General features: G+C 38.9%; 1 protein-coding gene across 2 annotated transcripts in view; it reads right to left on the reverse strand.

The window, feature by feature from the left end:
• Positions 1 to 363: 363 nt before the first annotated feature.
• Positions 364 to 20,254, reverse strand: part of GPSM2 (G protein signaling modulator 2) — a 45,885-nt gene continuing 25,994 nt past the window's right edge. For both annotated transcript variants that reach the window (XM_063135315.1, XM_063135325.1), the window contains 10 exons: positions 18,355 to 18,478; positions 17,261 to 17,376; positions 15,344 to 15,499; positions 14,249 to 14,357; positions 11,823 to 11,952; positions 10,833 to 10,903; positions 8,442 to 8,615; positions 7,809 to 7,962; positions 7,456 to 7,673; positions 364 to 989 (listed from right to left, as the gene is read on the reverse strand). In XM_063135315.1, the coding sequence (XP_062991385.1) occupies positions 822 to 989; positions 7,456 to 7,673; positions 7,809 to 7,962; positions 8,442 to 8,615; positions 10,833 to 10,903; positions 11,823 to 11,952; positions 14,249 to 14,357; positions 15,344 to 15,499; positions 17,261 to 17,376; positions 18,355 to 18,478 (1,420 nt within the window). In that variant the 3' untranslated portion in view covers positions 364 to 821. The remainder of the gene's footprint in view (positions 990 to 7,455; positions 7,674 to 7,808; positions 7,963 to 8,441; positions 8,616 to 10,832; positions 10,904 to 11,822; positions 11,953 to 14,248; positions 14,358 to 15,343; positions 15,500 to 17,260; positions 17,377 to 18,354; positions 18,479 to 20,254) is intronic.

Genomic DNA, 20,254 nt, shown 5'->3' on the forward strand with positions numbered 1-20,254 from the left:
AAAACATGTGAAGGGTACCATGTTGGTGAAAGCTGAACTAAAGTATACTAGGAAGGGTCTTCAAACAGATCCATTACTATTCATGGTGGAGTTGAGGATTTTAATGACTCCTTTGCCTATATCTTGGTTTATCTGGGGAGAAAAATGGCTGAAATGCATACGATTTAATAAGCTTTTATTACTTTCAGCCCTATGACTACTGCAACTTTCCAAGATATATTCCAAAAATACAAGATCTCAGTTCATGTTTAAGAATTAAAAGACCTGAAGATTAAAATTTAGAAAAAGAATATGGGTTGTTCTTTGTAATAATTGTCTGTTTTCCCTTTGCATCACCCTAATAATTACAGATAAAACAGCAGGTTTAGCCAGTATTAAGATTTATTTTCTCAAGTTTTTTTAAAAAACAACAACAATAAGTTTAGAAGCTTTTAGACTGTAAAAGTTAGAAAAACCATTGAGGCTAATTCTACAGCTTTCCTGTCTAATTACATCATTTTAGCATAATTTTTTTCACGAGCTTGTGACAAAAGTACCTTAGGCACTACCACCATTAAGAAACAAAAATAATATATTTACAGAAAGAAAATAGAAGCAATGCGCTATGTAGCTGATTTTCTACAAACAAAGACACCTGATTTCAAGCAGTGGTAGCAAAGACTGTACCATAAATTATGTAAATTTACATAGTATTTTGAATATCCCAAATGTTTTATATTTTTCCCTTAAAGGCATTGTTTCCTGCATATAAAAAAAGAGTTTTACAGTACTATGTAATCCCCTGATGTTTTTATTCTTTTGAGTGGTTTCCAAGAAGTCTCTTAGGTAGAATTTGGTCTCTTCAAACCAGATGGTAGAAACACTCTCTGTTCATCCATTCTCTTACCCTGTGATCTCAAAATAAGGCTAAAGAAATCTTCATCAGGTACAGTTGGTCCTTTTGTAATGTTTGGTGGTGGCGCACATCTCTGATCATCTAGTCTTGATCCCTAAAATTTAAAAAAAAATCCTTCATTGTTATATTCTTCTACATTTCAAGTTTATCCCATTCCCTCATGTGAAATCCACTCAGTTTGGGAGTTTGGTAGAACTTCCTGGTCACAATCCTTCAGAGAGTTATGGGGTTAGTGCAGCTTTGTATTTAAGCGCTCACCTGGTAGCTATAGGTAACAAGGAATTACTTGTTACCTATAGTGGTCAGGGTGGCAATGGAACAATGGAGTGCTCCATACTTTCTCTTCTTTCTCTCTCTCTCTCCACACACACACACACACACACACACACACACACACACACCCCAGAGGAAGGAAGCACCCTTCTTCACAGCCGGCATAGAAAAGCAGCGGGTTCTAGGAGAGGCAGAGGTCTCCATCCATCTTCTGCCAGCCCCCAGCAGGCTAGTAACTAGAAAGAGCTCCGGCTATTGGGTGGTATAGAAATGAAATGAATAAATAAATAGTAACTTGTGAGCTTATTTAAAAGACTTGTTCAGACAGCTATGTGCTTAGGGCCTACATTTTTAAAACCTGCAATTCTACGCACAGATACCTAGGAGTATGTCCTGTTGATTTCAGTGGGATGTATGTCTGAGTAGACATTACTTGTTAGGATTGAACATTGGCTCTTTGGAGATATAATGAATAATAATTTATTAGTTGTATCCCACTTCTAATATATGTACCCAGAGCGGCATACTGCATAACCGTAAGACTATACAGCATCAGCAATTTCTAAAAGCAACAACAAAAGCTATATAACATTAAAAAAACCCAGCAGCAACCAAGCTAAAAGATGTTATACATAAAACTGGCAGTAGTATAATTAAGTATTACCCATCAAAAGCCTGTTGAATCAGGGATGTCTTCCACATTTGGTGAAAGATACAAAAGGAGAGAACCTGATAGATTTCAAGTGGGAGAGAATTACAGAGTTGCCCCTGTCTCATACTAATTCAACAAATTCTAAGATGTCACTGAGACCAAGGCCTCTGAAGTGGATTTTAATTATCAGGCAGCATATGGGAGCAAGTATTCCCTAAATTAACCTAGTCCTAAATCTTACAGGGCTTTACTGTTTGACCCGTGAATTGACCCCAGAAGCTTGGCCCTAAAGTCAAGCTCCAGCTGCACTACACACTGCACCTTATTCCAAATAACTCTTAACATACATACTGTCTCTTAATCAAAACAGATTTTCTGTGCCAATTAGGGACCAAAGTTTGGGATATCCCCATGTAGGTAAACTTTAACAGTTTAAATTCACAATCTAACACATGGTTAAACCTCACTGATGTCAATGGACTTAAATGTGCAAAACTGTAGACCTGATAATTTTAGAAAAGCATGAATACAAACACCTAAAATTGTGTCTTTGTGGAAACTATGAAACCTAAGGGTCAAACTAGACACAAGATTATTCATATTAGCCCTTGAATAACTTTAAAAAGGGGTATGTGTGTAGATTGGGACTGTAACATGGGGGGAAGAGGACAGGAACTTTAATGTTTTACCTGCGCCACAGTCTTGATTGGTTGTAGAATTTATTCTTGGAAACATTTTCAGCGATCTGTGCAGGCTAATTTTAACTCCTGAAAAAGGGGCAGAAATATAGGGTACAGGGCCAAAACCCACTGGACTACTTTGAAGAATAAAACTACCTTTTATATTTGAGGCTTAGTCTCTCCTTTTCATTAGGTCAAAACTGTTTTAGGCAAACTGAAAAAAGCTTTAAACCTGATCACATTCAGTGACAATACTTCTTATATCCTACTCCAGTGTCATGTGGCAACATTTTATTAGGAATGTTCTAATCAGAGCAGATTTTTGCCCTCTCTAATATTGCAGATAGTAAACTAGATAAAAAGATTCCAGTAGTTTCTGCCTAGAGATGTTAAGGCTGGGAGGGGGGACGTTTTCCCCTCATTTTTTCCTGAAGTCTTTTTTAGGGGCTTTTTTTTTAAAAAAAAAATGAATAAAAAATGAATTATGCAATGTTTTATTTTAGCATGATGAATAAAATGTTAAAGACAAGGTTTTCATATATTTACTTCTCCAAATGATTTCTAACATCTATGTACAGTATCAGATTATAACAATTTCTGTGCACCAAGGACAAGCAAGTCCTAGGTTGCAAACTGAGACTACAACTCTCAAATGCAAGAGCAAGATGCATTTCTGCCTCTAGGGGGCACTGCCATTGAAACAGAGACTGAAACTGATAGTGATAGCTATAGCTCAGAAAATGAGTCTGATTAAATTTCACACATATTCATTGTATCTTGGTTCCCCCCCTTTCCCACCTTCAGTTCTTTTTATGGGAATGTCTGCTTTATGTCTGCTTGACACTGTGGGGGACTAGCAGAGACATAAATAATTTTCTTTGTTACTAATGTTAATGGTTTCTTCCGTGCATTTTTAAAAAATTGTTTTTTGCCTACTCATAAACTGGCAAAAACAAAGAGGTTCCTTACAGTTCAGGTGTTCCTTACAGTTCAAGAGCTTGTAGTTCCATTTGTTATATAAAAAAAGTAAAAATTTGAAAAAGTAAATTCAATTTGTAATAATTGTTTGAATGTATTGTACTTTTAATATACCAAATGTACTAATTTTATGGCAAACCTATTTGTAAATAATTACATTTTATTTTCCTAAAGTAACAAAGTGACTTTCAATCTGTAAAAAGTGCTAATATTGCATTTTTTTCAATTTTCCTCAATTTCCTTTTTTTCGTAGAAAACTTGGGGGGGGGGAATGTTTTTCCATGGCTTCAAAATTTCTGGAAATGTTACATGTCTATTTCTGTGCTTGCATACATTTTTTAAACATTTACTTCAAAGTTAACTACTTCAACCCATACCCATTGCAAGAATAGTGTGGGACTTGCTTTGCTTATCTAAAGGTGTGCTGTCATTTTTCCATAACTTTACTCATAGAAAAGATGTGGCGGAAAAACAAAATTCCAAGCTCTTCAGTTTGAAGTTTCGTCTTCCTACTCTAGCCTATGCTTATGAGCTCTCTACTTGGAAAAAATGTCAGAAGTCGTCAAAAGATTGTATAGCTTGTATTTTGTCCTTACGGAGTCAAGAATTCTTTAATTAGCTAAAGCCCTATTTGTGTAAGTAGCTTATAATCTGGAAGGCCCTCCAAACCTCCTTTGCTACTACTTTTATATAAGTTAACTCATTCATAATCTTGCAGAACATACAACATATTTTCTGACAAGTTCTTTTTGCTCTCTGCGTCTCTTAGTTAATTAGCAAGTATAGTTGTTTATGGATAAATGAAAAACCTCACTGGAACACCGCACCTCACATGAATTTTTATGCATCGTGCAGATGGTTTGGGTATCCACTGCATTTGCTTGGATGTCCAGTCTTTTAGCCCACAATAGAAAAACAATTTTACCATTCACTATTATATATATATATATCCTACATAATCACTATCTTGGATATGGCTGTTCAAGCCTCCCAGCTGTAGATCTGTTGATACAGCACCACTCAAACAGTTTATCAGAGGGAATCTAGTAATGGCATCCCCTTGAAGTCTTTTACTATTCAGAAGAAAGAGGCACAAAGTTATGCTCAATTGCTGTATGGTGTTTTGTGGAGCAAAATCTTAAAAAGGCAGACCCCATTACTGTCCATGAGGATTCAACTCTAAACTGAGACGCCCTCCTGAATTTCTTTTTAATAAAATAAGGTCATTTGGCAAATCCGATCTACTCTTATATGCTTTGATCTTGTGTCTAAGAGCTGATCGACTGGGATGATGGCCATTGCTGCAGATCATATCCATGGCTGTCCCACTCACATACTGCAGTTGAGCATGCAAGTACCCAGGGAAGCCCTAGACCAGTGGTTCCCAAAGTGGGCGGTATTGTCCCCTTGGGGGCAGTGGGATTGCATAGGGGGGCGTTAAGAGGCAAAGGGACGGCAGGGGGGTGCTGGCAGGGGGCGCTAACAGGCAAAGGGGCAGCAGCGGGGCGCTCGAGGTGGTCTCTCCAAAAGGTCCTAAAACCCAGGGACCGAGGAAAGAGCGGCAAATTCAGCTGCTCTCCCCACACTGCTCCTGCTCAGGAAGGACTTTCTCACTCACGCAGCCGCTCTCTCCTCCTATCTCAAGCTCACAGCGGCCCCACCAGAAGTAGGGGGTGGGGGAAGCGCCCACAGGAGGCAGCAGAGCAGGAAACAGCGGCAAATTTAGCTGCTCTGCCCACTCTTCTCCTGCCTAGGAGGGCCCAGGGCTTCTTTCTTGCTGGAGCCACCGCCACTACCACCCGCCCGCTCCCTCCTTCGGCCAGAGCTGCTCCCTCCTACAAGCTGGCCCGGCAAACCTTGCGTGATAGTTGCTGCACAAGGCGGGAGCAGCAGCCATGTGGCGGAGAGGAAGGAGCATGTGGAGGACGGCGGGCGGCAGAGCAGCTGCCAAGAACAGCAGTCAGCCGGAAGGCTGGGTGGGGAGCAGGACTGCTTGTGCTGCTGCAAGGTATCACCAGGCTCCCTTCCCCTGTCAGGAGTTGCAGATTGGGGCCACCTCCCCTCTGAGCTGCTGCCCTCCTGTCGTAATCAGCCCGGCAGCTATTGTGAGGCTTGGGGGGGAGGGGGGGTTGGAGGGAGGGGCTTGGAGAGAGAGAGAGAGATGCTGTGTGTGTGTTCCCACCCCCCAAAAAATCTGGACAACAGGATTGAGAGAGAAAAGAAAAGTGGGAGGGAGAGAGAATTGCAATTCCCCAGGTCCTTCCTGGCTAAAGAAGATTCAGCAGCACCTTTTTCCAGAATGCTTGCTGAAACCATTCCTATCTGCCCTTGCTTATTTCAGGGTGTCCAACCCCCTTTTTTCAAGCGTTCTTTTGGTAAACATGGTATGTGTGTATCTTTTGTCACCAAAAAAACAGAGCTGCAACACAATCCTAAGTACGTCTACTCAGAAGTAAGCCCCACTGAGATCAATAGAACTTACTCTGAGGTAAATGTGCAAAGGATTCAGCCTGAAAACGAAGAGAGGGTGAAGAAAAGACAGGAGAAAATGAATTGTAGAAATAGAATAGCAAGGTAACTGTGGGATATTTAACCATATTGAAAGACAGTAAGTACGGTAAAATTAGTGCCCGTCTACTCCAGTCCCAGCCAGGTTTTCCATAGGAAAACTCTGTACCAGGTGGCAGATAATTATTTTAAAATTTTAATTAAAATACATTATCCTTTCCTATAACAAAATGGTGCTTACTCCTAAGTAAGTGTGTTCCACTGAAGAAGGAAATCCTATTTGATTCCTGTATTCATGCTAGTGTGACATGATAAGTTAAAGGCACAATTTTATGCATGTTTAGACAGAAAAAAGTCCTTCAACTCCTAGAATCCCCTCTAAATGGGAAGCACCGGCCCCAGGCTTGCCGAGGGAGGGAGGGAAAAGAGAGCGAACATCTCTGTTTGCAGCCAGCATGGCGGGACACACCCAATTGGATTTTGAATAAAGTATTCAATTAATTGTTACTGTTTTGAATTTTATTGTTATTATCTTCCTTGGTGGGTCGTTGAAAACCACTATTCTGAATAATGATTTTTATAGTGTAGGGTAGGGGGGCGCTGGGCATGAGTTTGTGGAACCAAGGGGGCGGTGACCTGAAAAAGTTTGGGAACCACTGCCCTAGACTGTTCAAGTGAATGAGAAATCTAATCTTTAAAATGAGCGAGTTTGTCTTGTTTGTTGCTCCATATCAAAACCTATGTGTTGGTATTACATGCATTGGTATGAGAATGGGACAGGAATAAGCTGTATGATCAACTCACATAAACTAGCACACCAGAATCTCTGTAATTATACAGAAAGAGCTCCTCAGAATTGTTTCTTTAAAGCTTGAATTTAGAATGAGGTAGGCTATCCAGTCAGCATAGAGAGAACAGGCTTATGATTTCAAAAGTACTACTACTAAGGTTGATATGTCCATAGAATGAAGGTACAAATGTCCTTACTTGTTCTTATCAGAAAAAGTCTGTCCAGGAGCTGGGAACCATGCTAAGAGCTGAGAGCTTAGTCAGAATGTAAAAGGCCAGATTTGTGCCATTTCAGGAATTTTTTTACTCAGCCAACAGCATTACAGTGTTTTCAGTTCTAATATTTTGAGTTTAGTTATTCCTTATTTTGCTTACAGCATTTTAGTCAATAGTTAACTTTAAAACAGATCTGGAAGAATACCTCTGGGGTTGAAGTGACTTACCATGCCCTTTATTAAAAATGCTATTATGTTCAGACAGACCTGTTGCTATTTATCAGCCTGTCTTTTAGGCAGAAGCTTTTAAATAAAGTTATAAGCATTTTTCAGTTCCTCTCAGATTTCAAGAGCTACCCCACTGAAGCCAGATACTATCATGAGGATCCACCAGGTATCTATTCTTTTATGCAGTCTTGAAACTGTACATGCCATGTAGAACAGCCAGATAGTCACAAGACCCACCTGGCATTTTATCAAGATGTCAAAGAAGTCATCATCTGGTTCGCTGTTGTTGTTTGCCATCAACCGCCCAAGGACTGACCGACTATTATGCTGATTAAGACGAAGTCCTGGTAAATTGCTGGCACTGGCTCGCTGATCATCTAGACGTCTACTCTGAGAGTTAGCAAGTAAATCTAGAAATTCATCTGTGTGGGGCGAGACCATGGAAGCTGAAAAGGCTGCAAAGTGGTGAAAAAAAGGAAATATCAGCTTAGACGTGTATCTACAAAGCAGTGAGTTCTGCAATGTGTATTAGTTGCATGTCATTCATCCCACACAGAAGATGGTGTTATGTATGTTTTAAAATTAGTTACATTTTTTCATTGTTCTGGATGGTGTAGAAGATGCTGTCGCTGCCAGTCTGTTCCTATCCTGGAAACAATATCTCTGATCATCCATTCTGTTGCTCTGAAATCGGCTTAGCAAGTCAAAGAACCCTTCATCTCCAGGCACATCAGGGCTGCTTTTCTGAAAGGTCAATCAAAGAGTCAAGACAAATTCAGGTTCTGTTGGTTGTTTATGAAGAAGATATAGGAGCTTCTGTTCTAGCCATATTAAGATGTAACATGGTACATAACTTTTGGGGCAAAATAAATAGCATTGGGGGATGGAGATGGAAACTGCCAGTGAATATCTGGGTTAAGTATCATCCAAGTCTATCCTAAACTAAAGCAAGCTCTGTATTTGAGCAATTAATCCAGATTTTATCATATGGGGTGCATCAGTTGATATACACATGCAACACAACACATCTAATAAAATGGACAAGGCAACTTTTCCATCTCAATCCTAAACATGTTTAAATAAATATTCACTGTGTTTGATAGGAATGGATTTCTAAGAAATACACTTAGAATTATAGTCAGCTGGTCTGAACATTAATCAAGCAAAGAAATTTTAAAAATCTTTCAGAACTCTAAAGTGATTAAGTATTTCTCTGCAAATACCTTCTGTGAACTTAGTCGATGGTCAATAGAATTGCTAGCATCCTGAAGGACTTTGGAAGAAGTGATGTTTTTGTATTTTTTCCCTTTTAACCGATTTACAAAATATAGTTTTGCTGAAGGTTTGGGAACTAGTGGTTTCTGTTTGGCCAGAATTTCGCTGTTCCAGTCCTGAACCTAGGAAAAAAAGGAACAATGTAAATTAAGAAACTATCTAGAAGACAGTTTCTCACTGCACAAAATACTGACTAATTTACTACTAACTGTTCAAATATGTTTCTCATATATATTTAATTCTAGAAAGAAAACAGCTCCTTGCCATTTAAAAACTACCCCATCAGTTGGGACATGAGGGCTTATCCAAAAACCATAAGCTTGATAACAGCTAGAGCCATATTGAGCCTTTAAAAGAGTGTGAAGTGGAAAGTAGGAACAAAGATGAAAGTTAAATAATTCTATATTGAATTATACTTTTTTAAACTTGTGGCTCCAGCACCACTATGAATGTACCTATGTACCAACAACAATATGAATGTATGAACTCAGTTTTAAGATATCCACTGTATATCACTCCCCTCTTAAACAATCTGTAACTCCCTAGATGGTTTTTAAATTATAGCTATATATTATTTTTAAAAAACGCTATTCCTGTGCAGAGGCTAAGCATGTTAACTGGAGATTCCTCAATTGAAATCCATACTTTGGAATTCATTTTACTACTTTCTCAGCAAAGCTACTTCTGATTATTTTAAAAGTGACATACTGAAGCTCAAAATATCACAATACATAGAAACCATTCTTTGTTCTATCTTGCTTAAAATGGACCTCTTGAAGACCTTTCATTTCCAGGAGTAGTTACATGCATATTACAAGACTGATTACCCATAGTACTGTTCTGCTCATATATCACTTTTCTCTCCTTCTCCCCATATTACTTCTGGTATTGTGATGTATTCATCTTCAGAAAAAAATGGATTCATGCGTAACCCCAAATTTGCTTCAGGAAGAAACAAGGCAGGGTGTGTGGGTAGGACTATAAAAAATAGCTAGTGTGCTTTAACCTTGAGTGGTGTTTAAGAACTATGGTTGGTACCATGTTAGTAGCGCTTAGTTCTCATTGAAATCCATAGTCTGGATCTGTCAGAGCACAGCAGTAGCACAGCAGTAGGCTCTATAGTTTACAGTCAGAATCTTATCAGAAGTGGTCCAGAGGGGTTGGGAGCCCAGTTCAGTAGTAAAAAGCCCAGTTTGGTTATTCATGTAATGGGCAAGAAGAAGGGGTGTGTGTGGAAAGTCAAAACAAATGTGAGCTTGTCAGTTTTCTAAGGAAAGGGTTGGGGAGTCAGCTGCTAGATTTTGATCTTGAATGTCATGCCTATAGTTAAGATAGCTAGCAGGTGTTACACAGGTTGATACATCAATTCAAGAGGGCGGAATAAAAACACCCTGTTTGGCAAAGGGCTGTCAGATCGTTAAGAGGTGTGGTATTACCACCCCACCCTGGCTTTTAAACGGGCTGGGAGCCTTTGTTTAGAACTTTGTTTTTACTGTCCGTCCTATACTGCCTGTAGCCATGTTTGGGACATCCCACCGTCTGAAATGCGAGAAAGACACGTAACTGTACATTTAATCTGTTTCATCTGAATTGTCTGTTTGATCTGTGAATCATTAAGAACGTACCATGGAATGTATTGCTATATTTTTCATAGACCCTAAATACTTGTTTGCTATGAATTGTGCATCTTCAATAGCCCAGAGGTCCTGCTGGCTTAGATTGATTGTGACTCTTGGATTTTTCTATGCCTTGACCCATGTAGCATGGATATACCAAACTGGAAAGTATGGTCATCGAAATCTCTGCATATGTGGGATTACTTGGGACTTACTTTTGAACCTATGTTTTGACTCTTGGATTTGATAGGTCTCAAACCATGTAGTGTGGCAGTACCAATGAAGATTTCAAGGTTGGACTAAATCTCTTCGAGTGTGGATTTACTTAGATCTTTTTCTAGATTGCCTGGAAATAGTGTACATCAGGAATCATTTGAGCCCTTTGCCCTGTATTATGAACTGTAGAGTTGGCAATTGGGAAATAAATTGTATTGATCTGACATGGTTATATTAGCTTTTGACTGTTCTTTGAATTAAATATTGAGCCTAAAGTTAATTGTCATCAGCTATATGATTTCTGGAGAGTTGTAACCATTAAGCTTTTGTTGTGAATGCTAAGAAGCTTTTCTATGAAACCTGGCTTGCTACCAATAAAAGTTAATGTTTCTGGTCCTTTGTTAGCTTGCAAAATTTGTTAGTGCCAAAAGATGAGCACAGGACAGGATCTAATCCTATGAACTATTTTTATGAGCCAATTTCCACATAAATGTAAAAAGCACCAACCTTTTCAGGGGTTAACTTCATAAGTTCCATGTTTTCCATACTGTGGCGGCGTCCTGCTCGTGGTCTAGTGCCTTGAGACAGAGAAAGTAAATAACTGGTTGTTTTGAAAAAGGGGTAAATAATTGTGTGTGAAACATAGAAATACATTAGGGGCAATTCCTCAGACCCAGTAAAATCCAACGGTCACCTCAGATCAATACTACATTGACTAATAATTGAATTTATTTGTTGCATGTGGAAACTATTTCACAAAAGTACAGACGGGCATTCAAGTTTTTTCTACAATCACTAAGACTGCAATCCTATACCAACATTCCTGGGAACAAGCCCCATTGATCTCAATGGGGCTTACTTCTAGATAGGTGTGCATAGGATTGTTCTGTAAGTATATTAAAACATTGTACAAAACTTGTACAAATACATGGAATTTATATTTCTCTATGAAATCTATGACATGTAGCTATTCTAATCCTTTTATCATACCAGCTTTTAAAGCTATAATACATTCACAGACCAGGGCCAGGACTTCACTCCCCAGGTGCACAGCCCACCAATAAATGCAATAAAGAAACCATGGTTTGTTTTTGGTTTACCAGTGCTGCCTTATTTGGAAGTGACAAGCTTAGATTTAAATCTCTTGTCTTATTTAGCTGGCCACCCTAGCAAGACGAAGCAAGCAGGGTAAATCAGAATCCTGGCTTATCATTCGATGCAAACACAGCCAACAAGAGCTTGCTTTAAAACAAGCAGCGACAAAGCATATCCTCCAACTGTATGAAGATCCTCCAATCTGCAATTGCACATCATAGTGTTGTTGTTTTAAATGGTATACTTATGCTTGCTGTATTTTGCTTATATAGAAAAAACAGTTCCTCTCCAAAGAAGGGAACACAAGGACCAACCCAATATTGAAGACAGATTACAGAATTTTAAATCTTATTGATGTAGCAAATCCAGTATTCAATTATTGTTATGGAAGCATAAACTTACCGTTCAAGCCATTATCCGGAACATGATTTTCTGACATCATTGAGTTGTTTGTGCTGAAACTTAAACCAAGCACCATTTGAAGATCTGACAGGTTAAGTTTAGCTGTTAGTTCTCCAGTTTTATCTCCCACCTGCAACCAAAAGCATTTGTTCATTTCAAAACTACACTGAAGAGGTATACACACTATCCATAAACATGTTGTTTAACCCATAAACAACCCAGAGTGTCTGAGATTGGACATCATGCTAACAACCTTGACTTCATGATCATAATCACATCCTCCAATTAGCTAGGGAAATAAATTCCATTTTAAGTGGTCTCTCAGTGTTTGCTGAGGCTTTTTTGTTTTTTGATTCCTTTTTGCATTGAGTTGTGGCACTGGCAAATTTGGATCTGTGTGTCTTGTTTCTCAGCAGTGTGATTTTGTTCTTTTTGTCCTTATCCATCCTGCACAGGTTTTTCCCAACCTTCCTGTTGGAGGACACTTGGGTAGGGGATTTATTTGTGCCGTCATCATTTAACTTAGACTTGTTGCCAGATGCCTGCGTGAGATTCTCATTGTGTGAGGATATTCCCCCCTCCTCTTAAATTAACTAGCACAAAGTTCACTAAGGTGGACAGAAGTTCCTTACACTCAGTTAAGAATGTCTTTATCTGAGATAGGTCATCTGACCAGCAGGTAAAAAGGTGCCTAAGCAAATCTTGCTGGTAAGTAAACAGCTGCTTTTCAGAATGACAATCTTCAGACGTATTGATGGCATTCGAAGGGTGGAAGGCAGATTGCTCTGCTAATGCATTGCCATTCCTGTTTATGGAGTTACATGGGAGAGTCAGAATGTTAATATTTTTAGGACTCAATCCGTTGCTTTCTGGGCGGTGAGGTGAGATTACTGGGCTGAAAAGGGCGTCCCTTGCAGAGGCCAGTTCTGCAGCTAGACTGTCCCTACCACCCATCTGAGGTCCTGGGTCCATAGACATCAGTAGTCATATTGGATCCAGAGCCCAGTCTAGAACCCCGTCAACCCCTTCAGCTCTATGGGGCACTAATCTGGTTCCCGTGTTCTAAATGCTCCTATGAGGGCATTCAGTCATCTTTCCTTAGGGTGTTATATGGTGTTCTCAAGTGCGTCTCTGGAGCCGTCTTTAAGTTAAAGGCTGGTCTGAATTCTGTTAACTGTCTGGCTTGGATCCATGCTATCCATTTCTGGCTTCGCTGCAAGTTGGCACTTCCAACAAATTCCCTCGCATCCAAGATCCTGTCAGACCATTTTGAATCTCCCTGGTCAAAGGCCATGACAAGCAAAATCAACTCAGTAGGGCTTTCATCTCTTATGTTACTATCAAAGGATTTAGCTAGTGCCAAATCACTAGTGAAACAGGCTGCTTGATATAGACATGCAAGTCCTCCAGAGTGCTGCTCGGGGTCCATGCTCCCCCCAGTCTCTAGGACTACCAATTTCCTTTTGCAAAGATGGGATGCCTTACCTGCGCTGGTTAACAATTCCCAAATATAGGACAGCATTCTCACTAGCCAGACTTAACATCCTTCCCTCTAAACTTTTAGGTGGCAGATACAACAAAATCCCACTGCTCAACAGATGCTGTCCCTGTAACAATACTGAGGTGGAAACTGTATCACACGTGTTACTGTTCTGTAGATTCTACCAAGGGGCTAGGAATGACCTTCTGAACCCCATTTTACAATCTTTTCCTGGTCACCCAACTGAATTCTTAATGTCCCTTTTACTTCGGAACTCAGACAAATCAATCACCGAGCAAGTGGCCAAGTTTTTGAACTTGGCCATTTCTATTAGATCCTCTATGATTACTTGTCTTTTTAATAGCTAATTGTATGTTGTTCTTTTGTATGTAATTTTTGTTGGAATGGTCTATTGACTGCAGTAAACTGTTGTTGTTGTTGCTAACAACCTACGAATGGGGCATTCATAGGTTGTTTATGCAAACCAGAAATATCTTGCACACTTCACACATTCTGTCAAATCATGGATCAATTAACCCACAATTTGCCATCATGATGTGCAAAACAGGTCTGTATCTTTGCTCTCAAAGAGAACACTGGCCCTTAGGTCCATGAGTCAATGATAGGTGCCACTAGTCACATCTGCAAGGGCATTTTCAACTACATTTCTTGCATATTACGCACAAATATGGAGCACAATCCACTGGGAACATTACATGAGCAAGAACATTGAAACAAGGGGCGGATTATGCATGGGGCCTCCTGTAGTCTTGCCCATTTCACATTTGGCTGCAAGTAAACTACTCCAGCCATTCCAACTCTATTCGAACTCTAATGCAGTTATTATATGTAGCCAATTAATTCCAGATAGATAGATAGATACACACACTTTATTTTCTTTGAGATGAAAGGCATACAGTAAAGAACTCCTAATATGTGTACATACCTCTCTCGAAATGTCTAAATGTTTTTCTGCATAATGCATAGCTTGATCATGATTCCCCAGTGCTGTGTATGCATTCCCCAAACTCCAGCATGCTCTTCCTTCACCAATTCTGAAATACAGTTCAACAGTGTGACAGTAATTAAAATGCTCCAGAGGTCCACTTTCTAATTGCTTAAGCCAGTAAGAATGCATTCCTATGTTAGCTCAGCAGCGTGGGAGGTGATGCTGCATGGCTGCTTCCCAAGCCACTCCAGTTACAGGAGCTCTAAGGTCACATGGGAGGACTCAATTACATGGCTATTTTTCATGCCAACAATGCCCATTTCCTGGAATTAACTGTATTAGCAGCCCATCCCATGTGACTGCAGGTTTTTTTGGTCAGAGCATCATGGGAAACACCCATACTACAGAGGCTCTCATGACACCAAGGTAATGTAGTAATGGGCTATTGGTGGTGACTATTGGCCATTCACAGTATGTGAAAGTTAAAATACTTTAAGAAGAGGCATCTCATACATTTTATAAATTCTGCAGTTGATTCATCCTGCTTCACATATGATTTTAGTTGTGGAGAATCTATTACTTTAATTATGCCCTTTCACAAGCTGCATAATTAAAGTAATAGATAAATTGGTTCTCTGTGATCAAACAATATAAAAAATCAGAAGTAACTTCTGTCATTTAAACACACACAATATTTCATTAATGCAAAATAAAGGTTGTCCTGAAACTACATAATATGAAGCTTAGAAATGGAAAGTTTGCTAATCCCAATGCTAATGCACTTTTAAAAATAGATGTATATTGCTTATTGAAAACTTTTCAGAATTTTAACAGCAGTAGACTTGCCCTATCCTACCCTCCCCACTTCCAAAAGCTGCACCAGGGAAGCTGTTTCTGTTTATGATACGGCATGGGCACCCGCCGATCAAAACGAAAGAGTAAAAATTCCCACTGGAGATCGCCAAGCTCTTAGGTATGCCTATAGAAGATTTCTGATCTCTACCTATATGAATATGAGCATTCTACTATATTAATTTTATATATAGAAAAATACATCTGCCATGTTAATATACAGGATGGAATTTGTCTTACCTATCATTCAGTTCTTCAGCAATTGCCAAGTGCTTCAGATGATAATCTATGGCCTTTTCATAGTCTTGAAGTAAAGTATATGTATTTCCAAGACTGTAACAAGCTTGTGCTTCTACAGCCCTGTCTGTAAGTTGCCTGGCAAGCTGCAATGTCTTCCTAAAAGAACGAACAGCTAGATATAATCTGCACTGACAATATCAGTATATCAGCATAAAAGCACATAGTTTATGTAGGGTCTGAATTTTTAATTTCAGTATAATCAATATAATTCTATAGAATGCTAATTTCTTTATATATGCATGAAATAAAAAAAATAGAAAATGAAACAGTTAAAGTGAATGGTTATCTAAAGAATTTTGTATCTATCTCTTAACTGTTAATCTGTAAATTCAGAGCAATGGTTTTCAAACTGTCTCCAGAAAATCCTTTCTATACAAAATAATTTGCTGAGAAACCCCAGCACATTGTAGAGCATTCTAGGGCATGATCTATGGGATATAATCATTTTGGCTCTCTTGAGCTACAATTAAACTGCAACTGTGCACTTGAGGGGAGAATTGGAAATGGTGGGCAAGCCATTTTTCAGGGAAACTTGTCACCCAAGACTCATCTGCTTAGAAACTCCTCTTAAGCTTCTGAGGAACCTCAGAATTCCTCAAAACATGGTTTGAAAACCACTATCATATTTAGAATATTTGTGGCTTAAAATGCACATGGTGCTATTTATTTTATATACAAGTCTTTAATACGTGATTCTGTAACAATTCAAAAAATTACAACCATCTATACCCCTCTACTCCTTTTCTACTTTACTTCCTCTGACGAAGTATAGATAGGACAACACAGAGTGATCAGGTATTAAAACTGTTTTAAATTAGTACATGTCTTTCTTGCACACTCAGACCATAGTCTGTTTCCTGGATATTTCACTCTTATGTGAACATCCGCAGAGGACCTATTCCAAAATCCATCCTATCTGGATGCCAGTTTGAGTTCTATATGAAGCAGGGCCATCTCAATTGCCACTCTGGAACTTTGGAATGTCCTTCCATGGGCTACACTTTTGCCTTTATTCATTCTGGGTTTTTCCAAGCAGACCTTTTTGTTGCCAGCTCTTATGTTTGGTTAGGTGATACTTTTTTGGTCCTTTTTTTAAAATTGTTGTTTTAATTGTTTTATTGCTGTTTCGATTTGACTAAATTGGAAAACAGAATATAAAATAAATAAAAGTCAGAAAGAGATCTTCCCCAACTCACACTGGATGTTTGTTGCCTTTGTCATGCTTAAGTTATGAGGCATTATTATTACGACAATATCTGCCTGTAACTTATTAAACATGTTGCTTTGGGCACTGATGGAATCATGATCCCTTTTTACTTACAATATACTACAATTCTTGTTTGATCAAAAGCTATATTGTATTTCATGGGTTAATCTATTAAACATAAGACTAGCAGTGCAATCCTATATGTGTCTGAGACATGAGTGAGTACAGCACTGCAGCCTAGGTGTGGCAAATCCTCCCTCAGTGCAGAATTTCAGACTATATGCTTGAAGCATACTTCTGAGAGTCATGCAGTCATACAGAAATGTCTCTGTATTCAAAAGGGAATGCAGCTTGCTTCAGGATTTTACATTCTATAACAATCTAGGTTTCTCAGAATGATGACTGGCATAAATCCTTATTTTCTTATATACTAACTTTAAGGGTAATACTATTCTAGGGGAGGGGGGAAATTATGAAACCAATGAGAGCAAAAACAGCTAATAGAGGTATACACTTTAAGATCACAAGAGAAAAGTCAACAAATCAATATTCCTGTGAAATACCTAAAACAAATTAGACTACTTGTGAAGGCATGGTTGTATTTAGTATAATAAGTAGTATATCAAAATAGTATTAAGTGATACACTAACTTGTAGTATTCTGCAGCAGTTTCAAATTCTCCAAGGAAAATATAGGCATTTCCAAGATTGCTGTATGCTCTTCTTTCTGCAGCTCTATCACCAAATTCTTTTGCAATTAAAAGGCGCTGAAAAATAAAGTTTTCTGGTCAAATGTTGTGACATAGGATTTAAACAACTAGAGTTGCATGCCCACCAGGGCCTGATTAAGATATGCTGAGTCCCTAAGCCATGTCAAGATTCAGAAGCCCTATACCATTAAAATAAAGAGGAAAAAAGTGTATTACATTATAATATAAAGGGTAATGATGAGGCTTTCACCCAGCATTAAGGGGTGCTTGTAGTGCTGGATAGCCTTCTCTGAAGATGTGTATAAAAGCATTAACAAAGTAAGCTGATTTGAACTTCTTTTAAACTGGCTCTAATTTGCAATTATTGCCTCAAATACTAAATGTTGTGTTGCCACACTTTCTCTCTCTATAAAGCAACTCTGCTGTAAGCCACACTAGAATTTACAACATATTTACAACATATTTCAATTATACTATCTCCAACGTATTTAGAGGCCCCTCATAATATGAGGCCCTAATCCATGGCTTATTTGGCTTGTTCCTAAATTGAGCACTGATGCCCACTACTGCATCCAGAAAGAAGGAACAGAATCTCCCTGCATAATTCCAGGAAAGGCAGTATCTAGCCATTGAAGTATCACATGAGAAATATATGTACTTTTCCCCTTCAATTGTAGGTTTTTGAGATTATACAGAAAAGAATTCTAAAGTCTCCTGTCTAAAATAGTTGATGTCAATCTTCTTGCTCTTCAGATAGGTAGTGAACTTTGAAAGCCTGGAATGCAGTTTGTGGCACAAGTTCTGAGAATCCCAGCTTTCTGCTTTTGTTGTTTTAGAATAGAGTATAACAGTTCTCTTTTGCAAAGAATTCAGATGTTCCTGCAGTACATACATATTCCTGCAGATTCTCTGCAAGGAGAAACCCTAAAGAAACAATGGCATTTGAATCAGTAGGAGTTAACGGCAGGCTTGCTTTTTATGTGTTTGCCACACGATACAGCATGCTTGAAAACACTAACATACACTTTCTTGTACCTGTTCATGGGCAATAACAGCATTCCTGAAGTTGCCCAGAAGATAATGAGTATTCCCCAGGTTTCCATAGGCACGTCCTTGAGCAGCTCTATCACTTAGCTCTGATACAATTGTCAAGTTCTCCCTATTTAAAAGGGGGAAAAGCCATTACAAAGGTTTATATTGGGAAAGACATCTAACAGTTATGAAAGTTATTGGTCTTTCACATGAAAGTTATTGAAAGGTTTATTAAAGAAAACTGTAATAAACCTTTCCTGAAACTCACAGCTTTAAAAGTCACTGAGGTTAGATGTGTATCTCCCCAATAGGTAAATTTGGGAAATTGTTGTCATCCATAAAATGTTTAGTTTGCACTCTATTTATACAACACTAGGCTTCATATCTTAAATTAGGCAACCATCTCAGCCAAGAACTCAAGACTAGAGCTCTCTTGGCTGAGATGCAAACTCCAGTTTAAAAACTTTTGGGGGGAAATTTGCTAGAAATTTCCAGCGTAAAATAGATGAAGTCAAAATAAGATATATATTTCCTTTGTGGAAAAAAAATCTGACAATTCTAGAGTGGGAAAACAATTTACACTAAGACGCAAACAAAAAGGTGCTGATGGTGTCTAGGCATCCCGAAGCTCAAACCAAGACCATGCATTAAAGGAAGAGAATAATCTGTAACCTATAGGCCTGGTTCAGACAACACACTAAACCATGCTGCTTAACCACAAAATTTAACCACAAAGCATGGCTTTGTGTGTTGTCTGAACCAGGCCAAAGTAAATAAGCCTATCCTAGAGAGTATTCAGAGTTGTAATACGGGAGGAGGATTCATTTCCCATTTTTATTTATTTCTTTGCTCAAAGTATATTAAATTATGATCTTTTCCCTACTCATCCTTTTATTCTATTTTAAAGCATGTACTTGGTAAACTTGTTTTTAAAAAATAAATGCAATGTGTTCGTGGGGTAATGGTGGTCCTGCTACCTGAACGCATATTTTATGCCACACTACTATAAGAAGTAGGGAAGGGGAGGGAACCCCTTGTTTCTGTAAGTGTTGTTCCTCAGAGGGATACTTCTCAAAATGCTAAAAACAAACAGAGGTTCTGCTCATCGGCTTCTGATGGTCACAAGAAGATAATAACGAGATTTTTGTCACAGAGCTTTTTTTTTCTTGTTGAGATCAAGCAATTTAAGACTGCAATCTCTCTGGAATTTTGAAGTAAAACTAGGTACATACTATTTTACCACTGTGAACTATGATGCACAATAAGGTTATGCAGCCAAAAAAACGGAGTGGGGAATGTGTGTAAAGACTGTTGTATATGCCTAGTGGGACTTTTGGGGTTGTTGCCAATATATGGCAAGTTTGCAAAAAAGAAAAGATTAAATGAAATAGCATACATTCTATCTCTCTCCGTATAGTAAACCTTCAAGAAAAATAGGCTTAGGGTGCAATCCTGTGGGTTGCGCCTATAACCTGGAGGCTTACGAGCAGTGTGGGAGGAGCGGTGCAGGTGATCATTGCCTCCACATCCTTCCATCCTGCATATTTTGCTAGTTGGGCTTTTTTGCCCATGTAACTGGGACACATTGGAGGGGGACTTAAGGAGGCTGGACAGGCCTCAGGTCTCTCCAGTCTCCTCCCTTCCCTGTCCACCAAAATGCCCCATTCTCCGAGGTCGAGTTCCCAACCACAGAGAGCAGCTGACACAGTTCTTTCTGCACCAGCGGAGAGAAATTGGGGGTGGGCGGGTATCGCAGCTCCAATTTCCCCTTTCTGAAGTCTGAGCAACAACCTCAGATTGGAGAATCCGAAATATCCCATGGCTGCTCAGACACGTCCTGATTTTTCCATGGCAAAAGTGTTTACAAAAGTAGGGTAGCGCACTTTCTAAAAGAATTCAGAGG

This window comes from Elgaria multicarinata, chromosome 1 (genome assembly GCF_023053635.1).
Source record: "Elgaria multicarinata webbii isolate HBS135686 ecotype San Diego chromosome 1, rElgMul1.1.pri, whole genome shotgun sequence".
NCBI lineage: Eukaryota > Metazoa > Chordata > Lepidosauria > Squamata > Anguidae > Elgaria > Elgaria multicarinata.